General features: G+C 38.3%; 1 protein-coding gene across 6 annotated transcripts in view; it reads left to right on the forward strand.

The window, feature by feature from the left end:
• Nucleotides 1-18,799, forward strand: part of LOC129744315 (uncharacterized) — an 80,795-nt gene extending 61,996 nt beyond the window's left edge. For all 6 annotated transcript variants that reach the window (XM_055736791.1, XM_055736789.1, XM_055736794.1 and 3 more), the window contains 4 exons: nt 13,237-13,872; nt 17,635-17,870; nt 17,939-18,070; nt 18,144-18,799. In XM_055736791.1, the coding sequence (XP_055592766.1) occupies nt 13,237-13,872; nt 17,635-17,870; nt 17,939-18,070; nt 18,144-18,306 (1,167 nt within the window). In that variant the 3' untranslated portion in view covers nt 18,307-18,799. The remainder of the gene's footprint in view (nt 1-13,236; nt 13,873-17,634; nt 17,871-17,938; nt 18,071-18,143) is intronic.
• The last annotated feature ends 945 nt before the right edge of the window (nt 18,800-19,744 follow it).

Here is a 19,744-nt window from a genome sequence, read left to right on the forward strand (position 1 = left end):
GGGAGATTCGTGGCCCGGAGAAGGGAATCGCTTTTGTTTACTTTTTGGAACAGGTATGTGAAATAACATTATTAATGCTAACCTCTGTGATGGGTTTTTTTTTTCCCATTTTTAGAATGGTTCGGCAGTTTCTCACGACGGGTTATGTGATGTTCGAGGAGGCAACCGTACCGCGGCACATACTGGACTGGAAGGCCATTAAATATTTTCCCCCAGACTGACCGACCGGAAGAGAGGAATCTTGATAAGGATGAATCGGCGAACCTGGCAGTGGATTGTAACGACAACCTGCGAGATAGTGCTAGTTTTAAGTTAGAATTAAGATAGGCTAGGATTTTTTTTTTTACGCTGGTTTCAGGTGAACGCCCGGCCACACCCCCAGATTTTTCCCGTCGGTTCCTTCCAATTCGTAGGAGGATGAGCCGATTCGTTTTTTTACGCGCGCGGGCAAGTAAACCGGACCATACTTGGCATTATAGCCTTCCGTCGCGCTTGATAGTTTCGTGTTGCGCCGGTAAACGAGTTGTCCAACTTCGAACGGTTTAGCGTTTTTTCGATGACGCAGATTATATCGGTGTTTTCCGGATTCGTGAGCCTTTGAGAGATTGGTTTGAACCAATTCGTAGATTCTCTCGAAGAGCTCTTTGCGGTTATTTTCGCGGGATTCAAGAGTCGGTTGCTCTTCGGATTCAAACCACCGGTGGTCTGAACCTTTCGTAAAGGCCTCGTGGCCATGTATCACGAAAAATGGTGTTAATTCGGTCGCGGCGTGCTTAGTCGTGTTTAGGACGGTTTCTATCTGGGAGATACGGGTATCCCAAAGTCGCTGGTCTTCTCGAACGTAGGTTCGGATTGCGGCATTGATGGTTCGATTTACTCTCTCGACAGGGTTTGCCTGCGAGTGATATTTCGAATTTAACCAATGCCGCACGCCGAACAGTTCGAGAAACCTTCTGAATTCGCGCGATAGGAAAACTGACGCGTTGTCCGTGATTATCGTTTCCGGAGTTGAAAATCGGAAGAACCATTGGTCGCGTAGGTTTGTGCAAAGGGTGGTGCTTTGGATCCTCCGGACAGGGATAAGCATGCACCACTTACTGAAGAGATCCGTTACCACCAGTAAGTGTTGGTTACCTTTTCGGCTTCGTGGCAAGGGACCGATAAAGTCGACGGCGATTATCTGCCAGGGGTGGGTCGTTATTCTCTGTTCCCCCATAGTCGTGACGACAGGAACAGAAGCGGGTTTCGTTTCTTTGCACATCGTGCATGATTTTATATGTTCTTTGACTTCTTTGGTCATTTTTGGCCAGTAATATTTTTGTTTGATTTTGGCAAGCATTTTGTCTGTGCCAATGTGCATGGATTCTTCGTGGCACTCTTTTAAAATCGACTCTCGTTTTTCGGGTGGAATAACCAGTTTCCATTCGAACCGGTGGTCGTAGGGAAGATTTGCGGTTGAAACAAACTTGTAAAGAAGACCATCTCTTATTTGGAAATCGACATATTCATCTGGCTGGCCCATAACCTTCTCCCTAAGGTCATCGTACCACGCTGAAGAAGGTTCGGCCGACACTACAGCAACACATCGAGAAAGGGCATCGGCCACTATGTTGTCTTTGCCTTTGCGGTGGCGGATGGTCATGTGATATCCCAAGCAACCAAAAGTTCGGATAACATTCCTCTATCAGGTTTGATCAGCTTAATCGAGGATGCTAATATAACTTCTTTTCAGCTCAATTTTTAAGTAGTTAAACGAACTTTAAAGTTGACAAAAAGTTCGCATAAATCGTCAAACAACTTTTAACCAGCTTCAAAATCCACTTTATAAGCAGCATAAAAAATCGAAAAAATTACTCTTCTGCTCCTTCAATTGCCTCTTCTCAAGTCTGCTATTTTGATTCATATTAATCAACTATATTTGTTACTAACTCACATTACATTTAAAAACATGTTCTTACCAAGCCTCGAACCCGAGCTCACCGCTTGAAAGTTGAGATCCATACTTATTGAACTATATGAACATCATGAGTAGGCAACGATTTTACTCGATGTGATGATTTTCTTTAAAACGACTTTCAGGTTCTTTATTTCTACTTAATTCCCACTTTCAAGCTGTTAAAAAGTTCTTCCGGAACTTAATGTGTACTTCATATAGTTGTTTCCCAAGTAACGATGTGTTTATTTATGCAAACACGTGTTGAAGTTCGAAAAAAGTAGATTTTAGCCTTTAAATCTACTTCAAAGTTTCTATAATACGAAGTTGCTTTTGAACGCCCGTTGGGACTAATTAAAAACTTTCAAGTTTACAAAACAGTACAACAGAGACTTTTTACGAACTATTGAGCTGTACAAAAAGACTTGCAACCCTTTGATAGCTACTTGATTTTGAAAAAAATAAGAAGTACGTAACAAGTAGATTGTTTTTCTTCATACAAACTTTAAAGTTCCCAAAAAGTAGAAACAGAAACCAAAACAGTACTTTAAAGCTTTTTTTGAGTATTGGCTCAACTTGATAAAGAATAAAGTTCCATGGACCTCGAATAAGCATTTTTAACAGCAAAAAAGTTCCACAGAACTTTTGTACAGCTATATATGAACTTATTAGTTCGTTCCTTAAGTGATATTCGAACTTTTGGTTGCTTGGGATTGTTGTAGTGCCAGGCTCCACCGACTACAGCGTGAGGATGTTTTCCATTTAGTTCGAAGAATATGGGTTAGCGCAGATGAATCGGTCACAAGAGTGAAGTGGGATCCCTCAATGTATCCCCGAAAAGCCTCGATGGACAGGATAGCAGCCAAAGTCTCCTTCTCACACGCATGGTAGTTCCTTTGGGGCGTACTAAGCTTGTGCGAGAAGTAGGCTATGACCCTCTCCTGTCCATCCTGGACTTGAGTGAGGACGCCTGCTACCGCGACATCGCTTGCGTCAGTCTGAATAGTAAACTCTAGAGAAAAGTTTGGGCTAACGAGTATTGGGGAGCTAATTAATTTTTCCTTAATAGCACAGAAAGCTTCCTCAGCTTGCTCTGTCCATGTAATCGTTTTCAATTTCGTTTTCAGAAGCTCCGACAAGGCCGCCGTCGTTCCACTGAAGTCCTCAATGAAACGGCGGTAATAGTTGGCCATTCCTAGGAACCTGCGCAACTTAGTAATTGTTGTTGGGCGTTCGTATTCGACGATCGGCCGTATTTTTTCGGGATTTGCTCGCAGCCCCTCTGTTGAGAGGAGGTATCCTAGGAATGGCAACTCGCTCACACCGAAATGGGATTTTTCCAGGTTGATGGAGAGATTGGCTTCCCTAAGTCGTCTAGCTATCTCGACTAGTAGTTGTAGATGGTGAACGAAAGTTTCACTGACTACCACTATGTCGTCGAGATAGACAAACACATAGGGTTCCAATTCTCCATTACCTAGCACAAAATCCATAGCCCGCGCTAGGCGACTCGGACTATTGGCCAATCCATAAGGACACCGGGTAAACCGGAACATTCCGGAACCCTGGATACTGAAAGCCGTATAATTTCTCGAATTTTCAGCCAACGGAATCTGAAGGAATGCTTCGGATAAATCTATCGTAGAAAGATAACGTGCTTTTGGAAGTTGTCCCAAGATTCGGCCCGGATGGGGAAGAGGGTACGCATCCCGAACGGTGCGCTCGTTCAGTTTGCGAGCGTCCAAGCAAAGCCTTACTTTGCCCGAAGGTTTGATAACTGGGACTACCGGAAGTGACCAGTCTGACTGGCACCTTTCGATGATCCCGACCTGGAGCATGCGGTCGAGTTCTTCGCGAACTTTTTCCCGTATTTTGGGGGACATTGTGTAGGGGTACTGTCGCACAGGGGGTTTGGACTTCCACTCTTCGGATATTTCGATGGTGTGTTCCGTTACAGGTGTAGTAGGTAAGTAACCTGGTTTCGCTGCTTGGAACAAAAGTTTAACTTTCTCCAATTCTAGAGTCTCATGAGAGGTAAGTATGCATTCTAGGGTAAGTGGTTCGGTGTCGCTCTCTTCTTGGAGAAGGGCACACTGTTGAACACGGGGGTAAATTTTAAATTTTGACCAAAAATTCATACCTAGCAGACAATCAACCACTAAGTCTTTAACTACTAAGGTCGCGATAATTTTAGTTTGGTTTTCAAATTTGTAAGGAGCGAATATTTCACCTAATATGGACAGTTTTCCGCCATCGGCTGATTTTAATTCCACATTATCAGCTTGAGGTCTTTATTTATTAATGCGCAAACGCAAGTAAAGTTTTTCGCTTATGAGCGTTCGGTTACTACCCGAGTCCAACAATCCTTTGACACGTGTGTCATGTACGTAGACCCAGGCGTAAGGACGATTATCGCGGTGGTTTGGTAAAGTGATTTTGAGAATTTGAGAGGGGCCAGCTTCGTACCATTCGGAACGGACTGGTTCGCAATTATATAGGGATGGTTCAGGGGGGTTCGAATTTACGCGTGCTTTTCCGACGTTCGGCGATTTTCGGTTGTCGGTCTTCCGTTTTTTTGACAATACGGGCAATGCTGTGTGTCAAAACCTTTAAATCCACAGATATAACAGATCAAACCTTTTAGCGAACGACATTCTTCAACCTGATGATCAGAGTGGCGGCAATTGAGGCAAACATTCGCGGGCGGAGGTTGGAAACCGGCTACCAGGTAATCAATCGTACGACGTGGTTGAGATGGACCCGAAGAAGGGCCCTCTTGAGGGTTCTGTTTCAACTCAGGAGCTTTTCTAGCATCTCTGGGTTCAAATTTATTGTTGGGATTGTTGTGGGTGGGTTTATTTTTTTTGATTTTTCCAGCTATCGTTTGAATTCTGGTAAGGACGAGAGGGGCGCGCGTTTTCAGATTTAGGGTGTGGGTTATTATTTTTTGTAACAATATTGACGATTCTGTCTTGACCGAAGACTTGGTTATACATGGAAAAATTGGACGAGTCTATGATATGGCCAGCATCGATTAGCTGAGAAAGATCGTAGATGGGTTGCCAAAGTAATGACTTTTTGTAATCATTCCTCAAATTGCGTTTCAGGATTTCTAACTTTTCCCGTTCATCCATTGGGGACATCATGCTCCGAAACATTTTGTCCATCGCGAAGTAGAAATCTTGAAACGTCTCGCTTCTTTGTTGTCGTCTCTGATATATTTGGGATTTTAAAAGAACATCCAGTTCGGGGTGGGCAAAATGACGCTTAAGTTCGAAAACTAAATGTTGCCAATTCGCTAGACGTCCTGGGTACGGATGGCGCATCGACATGTACCAGGTTTTAGCAGGACCGTCGAATAGATGAAACAATTCCAGTTCAGACACGCGCTCGGAAAGTGCGAGTTGTTCTACCAAAGCGAGGAATTCGTTGAGTTTCGTTCCGCGATCGGTGCCAGAGTACTTCTCTATTTTCCACATGGACACAGGTAAGGTTTTGTGACCAAAAGCAGCGTTTGCGTTTGGCGGATACGCGTGGGGCGATGGATTGTACGGTGCGTACGGTAACGCGCTAGAGCCTGGTGGAAATCCACCCGCGTGGGCAAAAGGTTGAGGCGTAAGTATTGGTTGAGCACGTGTGGCTGGCGCGTATGATTTCGGTGGTTCGAAATTGTCAGTTGTCGGTGGCTGTGCCGGTAGTGGTAGATGGTAAGATGAATTAGCACACGAGTTTGGTGGTTGCGGCCACAGGCTTGGTTTTATCACGGTAGGTAATGAATTTTGATAATTAAGTGGTATAGGTGCACCGTAGGGTGCCACCTGTTGCGTATAGCTGTTTGGCCAAGCTGAAGAGTTTGGTAAGGGGTTGTAAGGGTTCGAATTTAAATGGGTAAAGGTTCTATGAACGGCATACTCAGGGTATTTGTACTGATAGTGGGTCGACATTGGGTTTGTTGTTGAGCAAGGTTGGTAAGAATTACTGGTAAAAATCGAAGATGTAATTATCGGGGTTGTGATCGGTCGCGAATATTGATCAGTAACGATGGTACTGCTGTTAGGGACGTCGTAACGTCGTCGTCGGATCGTACCGGTATATCGCGGAGGAATGCTAGAAGATGGTATGGGGTTCGATGTTACCGTTGACGCGCAATTTGAAACCGTCTGCGGATGCATATTTCGAAGGGTAGCTAGTTCCACAGAGAACAGACGTACAAGCTAGCCCACGAAACTTGTGTAAAATTTCCAGCGGTATTAGTTTAATTATGAGTTCATATATACGGTTACGCCTTTTCGAAAACTGTACACTTGAAAATTTGATTTGTAACTTTTGAACGGCGCAATAGGTGCCACTGTTTAAAGTCAATTTTCAACATATTTTTTGGATGTCTGCATTTGAAATTTTACACACTTTTTTGAAGATTTTTTGTTCGAGCTTGTACGTCTGTTCTCTGTGCTAGTTCCATCTCTAGAGCAATTAAGGAATCGCGAAACATGTTAACGTCCGGCTTTTCCGGGTTTATCGACAAGACACCCATGCGTTTTAGGCACTCGATGGCCTCCTTCTCCGCGCCAGAATCTCCCGTCTCTCCGCCTTCCGCTTTATCGAACAGCTCTTCTACGAGGCCTTGCATTTCGTTAGAGTTTGAACTATCTTTCGGAAAATATATATCAAGGTGTTCACAAACGCGGTTTAGAAGCTCGATTACTTCCGTTTTGAGTGGAGGCTCACAATTACCACCCAAGACTGCCAATCGGTTGGCCAAATGAAGAAGGGTATGTTTAACTTTAGGGGGATCTCTACTTGAGAACTGAGATGTTTGTTCAATCAGGCTTAATCGTTCCTTACATATGATGAACTCCTGTTCAGGATTTATCAGAATTACCATTTCCGGTAGACCTTTTTCCTTTTCTTGTCTTAATAAATCACGTAAAATCCTACGACGTCTGGCTAACGAGCTATCACCAGTGATCTCAACTTCTCTCATCTCTAATTCGGCATTTAATTCCACATCTCCAAGTAAATCTGGACGTAACTCCAAATACTGGCTTTCAAATCTCTCCCTTAACTCTTTCGTGTTTGTCCCCATTATGGATGGCAAAAACGAATGAGCTAGCTCTAGAAGTAACCGAAAATTATTAAATATTTTTAGAAAGCTTAGATCCTGCAAACCAGTCTTAACGAAGCAACTAGGCGGTGCAAGGAAACGAACGATCTTAAATGCCGAAGCAGCTCTTCAAAACGCCTAAATCGAAATCTCCCCGCCCCCCTCTCGCTCGGGTACACTTTTAAGCGAGTTTTAATTTTTCACAATCTCTTAGCAACCTTTGAGACAAACGTTCCAAATAAATTAACTCGCGCTAATGATACGACTGGAAGTCGTGTCTCCCTGAGGAACGTTGGAAAAATAGTCTAATAGACTAAAAGACTAATAGAGTATTTTTCCGTTTCCGCTAGATCGCCAATTGAAAGTAAAGGCCTTGGCCAATACTCCCAGCTAGCTCAGACGATACTTACGCTTTCTCAGGGTCGCTACGACGTCCTAGGGAGAATGGGAACAACCAATCGTAATTCAAAGTGGAACAAACTCTGGCGGACAAGACAAACATATAGGGTATGGCTCGACAATTATTTATGAAGCTAAAAAAAGTGTAAAGTTACGATTTCATGCTTTTATTAAACTTGCCGTTTGATGCCTTTCTTCAGGTTGTGGGCCATGGGGGTGATCACCGGAAGGCTTAGGTGGGGAGGCCTTCTGCTGCTTCGGACACCGGATTTTGTGGAACGTCCTGGGCTCCCGGGGACTGTCTGGTTCTTGGATCCACACGGAGCTACGGTCGACCGACCGTCGGGGATTTATTTACCAACACCAACCGGTTCGGCAAAGGGGATGCTGGCCGCTAACCGGTTGATGATGATGGTTTCCAGAGGGATTACACCACGTGGGTTACACCAGTGGTGCCGTTCGGATCCGCTACCTTGACTGTTTAGCGGGTGCGCTCGAGACCTTGGAATCCGACGAAGCGTTGGAAAGCGACGTGACGCTTCTCGGAACGGTTGGGAAGGTACGGGCGCCAACTGACGCACCAATGTAACGGAGGTGGCGACAGCACCTCACTGATTCCGGCTCGCAAGCCCGGAAATGTTGCACCGTATACCGGACACACTTGTCACACCCGTACACTTCCGGAAAAGTAGGCGCGTGGGCCACACTACGCACAAAGATCCGAACTTCTGCACGGTGAGGATTTTTGGGTAAAAGTTACTTGTGGTTGCTTTCCTGGTCTCGACTTAAGTGAACGAGGTTCTGGGTTCCATTCGCCCAAGACCCCCGTCGTATCATCTCCGGTAGTCTCTCTCTCGTTGACCCCAGTTCTCTCTCTCGCTAAAACTAGAAGATCCGGTGAGTAGAGACTTTCAAATAGGTCAACTGTCAGTTGACAACCAACCCGAATAGGACAACATTGGACAAGTTAATTAAAGCTAAATTTAAATTTAAACGTTAACATCTAAACGAGCCATAATAACAAAAGAAAAACAAAATTAAACGCGAACAAATAAAGAAAAAAAGATGTTTGGGTTATCCGTAGGTTTGTTGCCGACTTCGAAAAACTAAATTGAAGCGGTAACACAGTGCGGTGTCCAGTGGACAAAAGGTCATCAATATTACTCTATCAAACCTAAAACCAACTTTACCAAGTTTCATGGAGTTATAACTTGTTCCGTTTGAAATAAGGGGTAATTTTCATCCGCTACAAGCGTTATCAGGTTGAGTACCCCTTAAAGGGTAAAGTGACTATATCCGTAAAAAGGAGTTCTCCCAGTCTTATCGAATAACGGGTCAAAAGTATTCGTTAAGGGGTATCCAAAAGTTAGCGTATACGATAATTCTGCTTCCTATACACGCTAACTTTTGGCTACCACTAAACGAATACTTTTGACCCGTTATTCGATAAGACTGGGAGAACTCCTTTTTATGGATAAAGTCGCTTTACCCTTTAAGGGGTACTCAGCCTGATAACGCTTCAGCGGATGAAAATTACCCCTTATTCCAAATGCTTGTAACGGATCAAAATTACCCCTTATTTGAAAGGCTTTTGTCGAGAATTTTTAGGAGCTTATTATGGGAAATGTTTGCTGGGAAATAAATCACAACAAAATATCATATGTTTCATGTAGTTTATTTAAATGAAAATAATATTAAAATATTTTTTATTATTTCAAAATTTTAATTTACCCTCCATCGCGAATCGACCTTTAAACATCGGCTCCAATCAACGGCTTATTTTCATCATCGGGAACTGCGCAGCGCTGAAATAATAAGATGACGGCATTATAATTTCAGAAAGAAAGCAATACAAATATGTATTCAATCAAATACTTACAATCTTTCTAATCGCTGCCATTTTACCGGACAAATAACAACGTTATGAATGTAACAACATCTGAAACTACTCCTTTGAAGCGGACTCGAGCTTTTCGAAATAAGGGGTAATATTGACCCGCAAAAATGACCCGTTGTTTGACAGATAGTGGAGGTTCTCAATAACGGGTCAATTTTACGCCTTTAAGGGGTAGCCAAAAGTTAGCGTGTACGCACAGGATTGGTTCAAAGTGGATGCATGAAAAAGGCACAAAACAAAATTTTTATTCGAAAACAACAACTTTTTTTGAATTTTTTGTTTACTGTTGATAAGTTTTGCAGCAAATTCCTGTTCTTTTGATCAAGAAAAAATTGTTTTTGGTCCTTACAGCTACTTCAGTATTTGCCATTAGTTTTGTAAGTTTCATCAACAAAATTTGCTCAGCTTCAGCTAGTCTGAACAAATTTGCGTCACAAGACGTCACTACCATTCTATATTCAAACTAGCTGACCCGGTGCGCTTTGCTACACCTTCCGAAAATTATTGAAATTTGTGGTACCTAGTTACTTAACTTTTCATTTATTTGCACAAAATTCTGAATTCTATTTCAATATCATTAAAATGTTTTTTCAAAATCAAATAGCTTTTTTTAATTTTGAATTCTTTTTTTTGCATCCGTGTTTTAATCCTTTTCATGACTCTGGATTTCTTTGCTTCATAATTTTATAATTCATGCCAAAATATTATTCTATAAATGGAATCTTCGCTGTCCCTTTTTAATGTGGAAAGGGTCTCAAACTATCCTAGAAACATTTTTTGTTACAAAATAACGTCACGGGACACTTACTTTACCTCTTCGTTCTCGAATTTCTGTACAAATTGTGAGATTGACCCTCACTCCCATCCCTTTATCCCTAATGGAAGGAACATAACATCAGAAAATAATTCTTGTATACAAATTCGATCCCATGTCATCATATGGAGCTTCATTCTCTATAAGTTCTCGAGTTATTCAAAAAATGGGTGACCCTCTCCTCATTTTAGATCTCCCCTCTGGCAAGAGAAAGGGGTCTCAAACCATCGAAGAAATATTGCCCGAACAAAAATATTCTCCCATGCAAATTTGGTTATCGAAATTTTGAAATTGATGAGTAACTCTTTTCCCACGTTTTATCGTTCTACTGAATGGAAGGAGGGGTGCCAACAAACCAACGGAAAAACATTTCTTGTGCTCGAATACCCTCTCATACCAAATTTGGTTTCGTTTGCTTCATTAGTTGTCGAGCTGTGCTATAAAATTTGTATCGGAGTCCCTCTTCCTGCCTATATTCCCTATCTGGTAGGAACGGATCAAGATCAAACATTCCGTGTATTAAATACACTCTCATGCCCAATTTTGTTCCATTTGCTCGTTTGTATGATTGTTCTCATGTCATATTTGGTTCCATTTGTTAGATTAGTTCTTGGTTTATGCAAACAAATCGTCTGTGAGCTCCCGTCTTCTCGCACTATGCATGCTGAATTGCGTTTTTCGCAGATATTAGCAATTTACGAAGGGTCATATTTACATAACAGGAATGAATTTTTTTTTTGAAAAAGAACTACCTACTGTGTTAAAACGAAAACCGAAATAAAGATTATTTTTATTCTTGAACTAATCATTATTATATCATAAAAGTAATTTTGAAAAAAAAACTGTTTTTTCGATATGCTTGTGAATTTAAAATCTCATTAAAAAAGTTATATGAAGCTTTGTGATTTGAGTTTTGAAATATTTTGAGCTGAAATAAAGCATGCATGGGCCAAATTCCGGTGAATTCCATGTACACTTGAAAAGGAAACTGTTGTATTCATATTATACCGAATATCACGTTTTTACTACTTTTGTCCATCGGCTCTATGGGATAACCGCACTGTGTGGTTGTTGTATTCTCAGATTCTCAGATTATTTTAAACCTGCAACTTGTATCTACCTGGATTTTGAGAATATATATTCATGATTTTCGCAAAAAAAAACTTTATTAACAAGAATAGGAATTTCATACCGATTCTAGGAATGTAATCTTACTTTTGCTCTGAGTAGTTTTTTTTTTGAGCCTACAGCCCTTTTTGGAGCATGATTTTTCGATTTTTTTTTCTTCGACTAACGTAACGTAAAAATAAATGGTTGTAGAGGAATATTATCTGAAAATAGAACATAAAATAAATGAAGAAGCATCGAATAAAATCAAATAAACCCTACAAAACTAAGAAAAAATTGAAATTAAATTTCGTGAATTTAAGAATTGAAACTAAATATGTTCAGCACACAAATCTTTGCTTAGCCAAATCATTAGATTGGAAATTACCTTTGTAAATGCCCGAGGTTGTCTCATCGTCACGGACCGAGTTTGTTGAAGTGTTTTTTCGTCCTTTTCATATCCCTTCGTTGACACATGAACGGAATTCATACACATGAAAAACCTTGACTTAACCTATATGAGCTATAAGTTTCTGCTGCGTTCTTCAGTTTCTTTTCAAAGGAAGTACCATTTGATTACCTTCTGTTTTTTGTATGGATTTATTTTGTATGTTTTTCTTCTTCCGGAACTCCTATCTTTTCGGCGTTAAATTTATGCCATTTAGTGTAGTTCTTGGAAAAGAATAGACTTCAATTAACGTCAATTTAGAAACCACCTTATAGTTTGATTCGACAACACCATTCCCCAATGTCAAGCTGCGTCGCAAAACAATAAAGGTGGTGTGGTTTATCCATTTTCTTAGGGTATGTTATTTCGAGAATTAACAAATTGATCAAACTTTTAAGAATAAGTAACGATAGAAACATACAAGGTTAAATATTTTTATTTTTTCTCTAACGTTTCGCCATACGTTAGAAAGTATATTCTTTTGAACTCAAAAGTAAAGTAGGGGAGAGGAAGGCTATATGCGCATATTAAGGAAAGCACTCATTTTCTCCTATACTCCAAAAGATAGGAGTCTGAAAACTATATGCACATGAGCAGACATCTGTTTTATATACGTTAGTGAAATTTTTCTGTTAAAATCTCTTACAGTTTTTGTGAAATAATTTTATAATAAAAGAAGTCAAAATAGCCGATTTCCGAAACTGGCGGGCTAAATGCGCATATTTATGTTTTTAGCTATATTTCATTACCACTTGCAATATTTTGATATTATTTAATTGAAAATGGTAGAAACGGATGTTAAGCATACGTCAAGGCTGAAATTTTGGTGAAAATTTTAACATCACTAGTTCTTTTGCATGAAACATAGTTAAGTATGCCATATGGCCATATTTCAGGGTAATATTTTGTTCATATTGTATTTTTATCGGATCAGTAGGAAGTTCTTCTTTTTTCGCTGTAAGATCGTGATTTGAGCGTAGATTTTATGTTTAAATGATAGAAAGTAAAAAATTTATAAGACTAATCTGTTTTTCTTGATATAAGCATTTAACCTACCTTGATATGGGCATTCAGAACCTGTCTCTTATTCCAATATCTTATCATTTACAACTTTGCAAAAAGCTTCGATTTGTTGAATTTCCGATTTCCAGATGAATAAGAAAGAAAAACCACTAAAATTTTTGTTCACAGAATCTGTATGCACAATAATGAAAGTTCAATATATTATAACAAAACTGACCAAAATCTTGTTTGAATTTTTAAATTTTTTCGACTTTATATAATAATTTAATTTTTTTATGCCATATGTTAAAAGCGTATTACCCTCAAACTGCACTAATTAGATATGATGAATCTCCAGCCATATCGTCAATCGGCTGTATGCGCATATTACCCAATATGCGCATATAGGAACACTTCCCCCTAATAGCTAAGTGCGTGGAATAAAAACAATAAAAACTTTTATAGCACCCACTACCTCTTTTGTTTTTTTCACTAATTTTAATCTGTCTATCAACCATCTCTCTTTTTGCAGACGGAAGATCCACTTAAACGGATACAGGAAGAGATCAACGAAGTGGCACGACGTGAACAGGAACTACGGCAGTCTCAGCGCTTGACCGACTCGAACGATGACTGCCTATCGTCGGCCAACTCGGACGATTCGGGACTTTCGCTGTCGCCCAGCCCGGTCCATTCGCCGTCGGTGTCCAATCTGAAAGACAAAATCGAGGCTCGTAACAATGGGACGCCGCCAATCAGCACTAGTAACGGTCACCTGCGACACCATCAGGCGACGATGGCTAACGGAAATCACCAGCACCAGCAGCAATTCATCGCGCCACAGTCGCCGTCACCAGTAGTCGCTCCATCGGCGTCGCCTCCATCGAAAGCGTTGACCCGTGCCCGTTCCACGCCACAGCTCTTCCAAATTTCTCCCAGCAATCGGCGCTTCAACGTTAATCCGAATCAACGCGGCATAATGCAGAAATTCATTGCCTCCCGGGGTCGGCTCAATAAAATGCAATCGACGCCGACGACGACGCCCAATGGTAGCGCCGGCGCCGCCATCAACAATAACGGAATGGGGAGCAATGGAAATCTAAGCGTTTTCGGCACAGGCACCGGACAAATCAACACCGATTACGCTATCAAACACGAACAGCACGTGGTAAGTTAATACAGCTTTCAGCTCTCCATATCAGCGGGATTCGACATTGCATCGGTTAACTGATCTTGAACTTGTACGCGTACAGTTGCGTATGTATTCCTACCTATCTGTTTGATTCGTTTGTGGCAGCTTGATAAATTTCAACGCAAGCATATTAATAAATAAAAACAAAACAAAAAATTTTATGAATCAGAGCCGCAATGCAAACTGCTCAGTCAGAGTGAAAGTATGCCATCCTATCTTTTGATGGTTTTGAATAAAAGAAGCCTAGTGTTGATTTATGTGATACATATAAATTTAAACAGTTTCAACTGCGTTTTTTATCAGTAAGTAGTGTGGAAGCTGACCTGATATTTAATTAAACCATCCAAATTCATTATGCATTGAAAATGGCGGACTTATTAATATATTTATGGAAAAGTTGAGAAAAAATTATTTTTTTTTTCTCGAGGGATTTTAAGCATCTTTGTGGCTTATTCATCCCGATGAGAGAAAAAATTAATGTTTCTACGTAGGTACCAATTTGTTTTTGCAAATGATCGTTAGTAAAAAAGTACCTAATATAAAACACAATTTTTACAATTTAATTTTTTTTATTTTATTAAGATTTCAGATTCAGATTTCAGATTTCAGATTCAGATTTCAGATTCAGATTTAAGATTCAGATTTAAGATTCAGATTTCAGATTCAGATTTCAGATTCAGATTTCAGGTTCAGCTTTCAGATTCAGATTTCAGATTCAGATTTCAGATTCAGATTTCAGATTCAGATTCAGATTTCAGATTCAGATTTCAGATTCAGATTTCAGATTCAGATTTCAGATTCAGATTTCAGATTCAGATTTCAGATTCAGATTTCAGATTCAGATTTCAGATTCAGATTTCAGATTCAGATTTCAGATTCAGATTTCAGATTCAGATTTCAGATTCAGATTTCAGATTCAGATTTCAGATTCAGATTTCAGATTCAGATTTCAGATTCAGATTTCAGATTCAGATTTCAGATTCAGATTTCAGATTCAGATTTCAGATTCAGATTTCAGATTCAGATTTCAGATTCAGATTTCAGATTCAGATTTCAGATTCAGATTTCAGATTCAGATTTCAGATTCAGATTTCAGATTCAGATTTCAGATTCAGATTTCAGATTCAGATTTCAGATTCAGATTTCAGATTCAGATTTCAGATTCAGATTTCAGATTCAGATTTCAGATTTAGATTTCAGATTCAAATTTCAGATTCAGATTTCAGATTTTGATTTCAGATTCAGATTTCAGATTCAGATTTCAGATTCAGATTTCAGATTCAGATTTCAGATTCAGATTTCAGATTCAGATTTCAGATTTCAGATTTCAGATTCAGATTTCAGATTTCAGATTCAGATTTCAGATTCAGATTTCAGATTCAGATTTCAGATTCAGATTTCAGATTCAGATTTCAGATTCAGATTTCAGATTCAGATTTCAGATTCAGATTTCAGATTCAGATTTCAGATTCAGATTTCAGATTCAGATTTCAGATTCAGATTTCAGATTCAGATTTCAGATTCAGATTTCAGATTCAGATTTCAGATTCAGATTTCAGATTCAGATTTCAGATTCAGATTTCAGATTCAGATTTCAGATTCAGATTTCAGATTCAGATTTCAGATTCAGATTTCAGATTCAGATTTCAGATTCAGATTTCAGATTCAGATTTCAGATTCAGATTTCAGATTCAGATTTCAGATTCAGATTTCAGATTCAGATTTCAGATTCAGATTTCAGATTCAGATTTCAGATTCAGATTTCAGATTCAGATTTCAGATTCAGATTTCAGATTGAGATTTCAGATTGAGATTTCAGATTCAGATTTCAGATTCAGATTTCAGATTCAGATTTCAGATTCAGATTTCAGATTCAGATTTCAGATTCAGATTTCAGATTCAGATTTCAGATTCAGATTTCAGATTCAGATTTCAGATTCAGATTTCAGATTCAGATTTCAGATTCAGATTTCAGATTCAGATTTCAGATTCAGATTTCAGATTCAGATTTCAGATTCAGATTTCAGATTCAGATTTCAGATTCAGATTTCAGATTCAGATTTCAGATTCAGATTTCAGATTCAGATTTCAGATTCAGATTTCAGATTCAGATTTCAGATTCAGATTTCAGATTCAGATTTCAGATTCAGATTTCAGATTCAGATTTCAGATTCAGATTTCAGATTCAGATTTCAGATTCAGATTTCAGATTCAGATTTCAGATTCAGATTTCAGATTCAGATTTCAGATTCAGATTTCAGATTCAGATTTCAGATTCAGATTTCAGATTCAGATTTCAGATTCAGATTTCAGATTCAGATTTCAGATTCAGATTTCAGATTCAGATTTCAGATTCAGATTTCAGATTCAGATTTCAGATTCAGATTTCAGATTCAGATTTCAGATTCAGATATCAGATATCAGATTCAGATTTCAAATTCAGATTTCAGATTCAGAATTCAGATTCAGATTTCAGATTTCAGATTTCAGATTTCAGATTCAGATTTTAGATTCAGATTTCAGATTCAGAATTCAGATTCAGATTTCAGATTCAGATTCAGATTTCAGATTCAGATTTCAGATTCAGATTTCAGATTCAGATTCAGATTTCAGATTCAGAATTCAGATTCAGATTTCAGATTCAGAATTCAGATTCAGATTTCAGATTCAGATTTCAGATTCAGATTTCAGATTCAGATTTCAGATTCAGATTTCAGATTCAGATTTCAGATTCAGATTTCAGATTCAGATTTCAGATTCAGATTTCAGATTCAGATTTCAGATTCAGATTTCAGATTCAGATTTCAGATTCAGATTTCAGATTCAGATTTCAGATTCAGATTTCAGATTCAGATTTCAGATTCAGATTTCAGATTCAGATTTCAGATTCAGATTTCAGATTCAGATTTCAGATTCAGATTTCAGATTCAGATTTCAGATTCAGATTTCAGATTCAGATTTCAGATTCAGATTTCAGATTCAGATTTCAGATTCAGATTTCAGATTCAGAATTCAGATTCAGATTTCAGATTCAGATTTCAGATTCAGATTTCAGATTCAGATTTCAGATTCAGATTTCAGATTCAGATTTCAGATTCAGATTTCAGATTCAGATTTCAGATTCAGATTTCAGATTCAGATTTCAGATTCAGATTTCAGATTCAGATTTCAGATTCAGATTTCAGATTCAGATTTCAGATTCAGATTTCAGATTCAGATTTCAGATTCAGATTTCAGATTCAGATTTCAGATTCAGATTTCAGATTCAGATTTCAGATTCAGATTTCAGATTCAGATTTCAGATTCAGATTTCAGATTCAGATTTCAGATTCAGATTTCAGATTCAGATTTCAGATTCAGATTTCAGATTCAGATTTCAGATTCAGATTTCAGATTCAGATTTCAGATTCAGATTTCAGATTCAGATTTCAGATTCAGATTTCAGATTCAGATTTCAGATTCAGATTTCAGATTCAGATTTCAGATTCAGATTTCAGATTCAGATTTCAGATTCAGATTTCAGATTCAGATTTCAGATTCAGATTTCAGATTCAGATTTCAGATTCAGATTTCAGATTCAGATTTCAGATTCAGATAGCAGGAAAAAAGTATCGCAAGTTAAAATATTATTTCACACAATGAGATTATAATATACTATGCATTTAAAAAATAATTTCTTTATATCATATCACTTTATGTTTTACGAATTTGCAATTGAGTTGTTACTTTTTTTTTCAGTCTTCTATCGAGTTGCGGCACTCAAATTTGATGATTCCACCGACGGCTATCAGCGCACCTCCCACAATCGAGCGTGATTCCAATGGAAAACCTATCCGCCGGGGCTATGTTCCTGTCGAGGAAAAAATTCAAAAAGAGCTCCGCGATCTCAAAAGTCGAGAGAGCGAGTTGAAACGATTGCGCAAACACAGGGTAGCGTCGCAATCGGATCTCCTGGAATATCAGGATTGTAACAGGTATGTATCTTGGTGGAATTTGTACCGTGAAAGATTTTTATGACATGTTTTTACATTTCCAATTCTAGCGATTCCGGTGAAGAGTTGTCCGACGAAGGCCACGCTGAGGATCACATTTTCCCACTTTCAAGAAAACTTCGATCAGCCAAATCGATCGGCGAGCTGTGTGACGCACTCACAAGTTCTAGTCTTTCGCCAAGGTTGAAAATAAGAGAGAATATTTTAATCTGATTGTTGTTTTTTAATTTGAATATGTTTTCTTCATTCTTTCAGAGAAACACCATCGCCACAGTTCGATAATCGCTCGCGCATCGGAGGAATGCGTCCAGCCATGTCGTTGGCCCAGTTATGTGATCTGGATCCCGAAGAGGCTCCATCTTCGCACAAACTTATAGCTCAATGGGAAAACATCATCCAGCAGAAGCAACAGCGATGATAAGTTAGTAAACTAAATTTTACAAAAAAAAATGACCATTTGAAAAGAGAAACAAATGGAAGTACTTGAAAAGGCTGTATTTATAGTATCGTGAATATATAATATATTTTGGAATGTAGGATGAACGAATTTGTAAACCGGAATGGGACGCTGTTTTATTTTTCTGTATGCTTTTAAAGTTATTTTCTTTAACTTTAACATTTTTCATTGATTTTTCTGAGCTCAAACCGCCTTAAACTTTTTTCTTTAATTTATATTCTTATATTCTAACAAGCCTTTAGAACTACCATCAATATTCTGCTAGAAGGCGATATAGAAAGAAATAAAACGTTTTAAAATACTTCATTCTTTAAGATGCAGGAATATTATACTACCTAGCATAAAAGCTGAATTAGAAATGTGTATAATATGTGTGAAATAAACTGAAGGTTAAAACATGTTGAGGAATAAATTTAGTAAATAGTGTTATTAAAATAAATTACCGTTTCAAATATATTTTTACTAAAATAAATCCAATCCGAAATTCTCAGCGATAAATTTCATCGACTCATACCTTTCAAAACCGAAGCTATAAATTTTGTTCGGGTACAACTTATCAAAAGAACTCATTCAAAAAAAGATTGCGATTCAGAATTCAAATCCAGTTCTTATATTGGAAAAAATCCGAATTCAGATTCAGAATTCAAATTCAGAATTCAGATTCAGAATTCAGATTCAGATTTCAGATTCAGAATTCAGATTCAGAATCAGAATTCAGATTCAGAATTCAGATTCAAAATCAGAATTCAGATTCAGAATTCAGATTCAGATTCAGAATTCAGATTCAGAATTAAGATTCAGAATTCCGATTCAGAATTCAGATTCAGATTTCAGATTCAGATTCAGAATTCAGATTCAGAATTCAGATTCAGAATTCAGATTCAGAATTCAGATTCAGAATTCAGATTCAGAATTCAGATTCAGAATTCAGATTCAGAATTCAGATTCAGAATTCAGATTCAGAATTCAGATTCAGAATTCAGATTCAGAATTCAGATTCAGAATTCAGATTCAGAATTCAAATTCAGAATTCAGATTCAGAATTCAGATTCAGAATTCAGATTCAGAATTCAGATTCAGAATTCAGATTCAGAATTCAGATTCAGAATTCAGATTCAGAATTCAGATTCAGAATTCAGATTCAGAATTCAGATTCAGAATTCAGATTCAGAATTCAGATTCAGAATTCAGATTCAGAATTCAGATTCAGAATTCAGATTCAGAATTCAGAATTCCGATTCAGAATTCCGATTCAGAATTCCGATTCAGAATTCAGATTCAGAATTCAGAATTCAGATTCAGAATTCAGATCCAGAATTCAGATTCAGAATTCAGATTCAAACAAATAGCATAATGCAAATGTGTGCGTGATATATCGAGATTTTTCCTTTTGTGTATG

The sequence above is a fragment of the Uranotaenia lowii genome, chromosome 2, assembly GCF_029784155.1.
Source record: "Uranotaenia lowii strain MFRU-FL chromosome 2, ASM2978415v1, whole genome shotgun sequence".
In the NCBI taxonomy this organism is placed as follows: Eukaryota; Metazoa; Arthropoda; class Insecta; order Diptera; family Culicidae; genus Uranotaenia; species Uranotaenia lowii.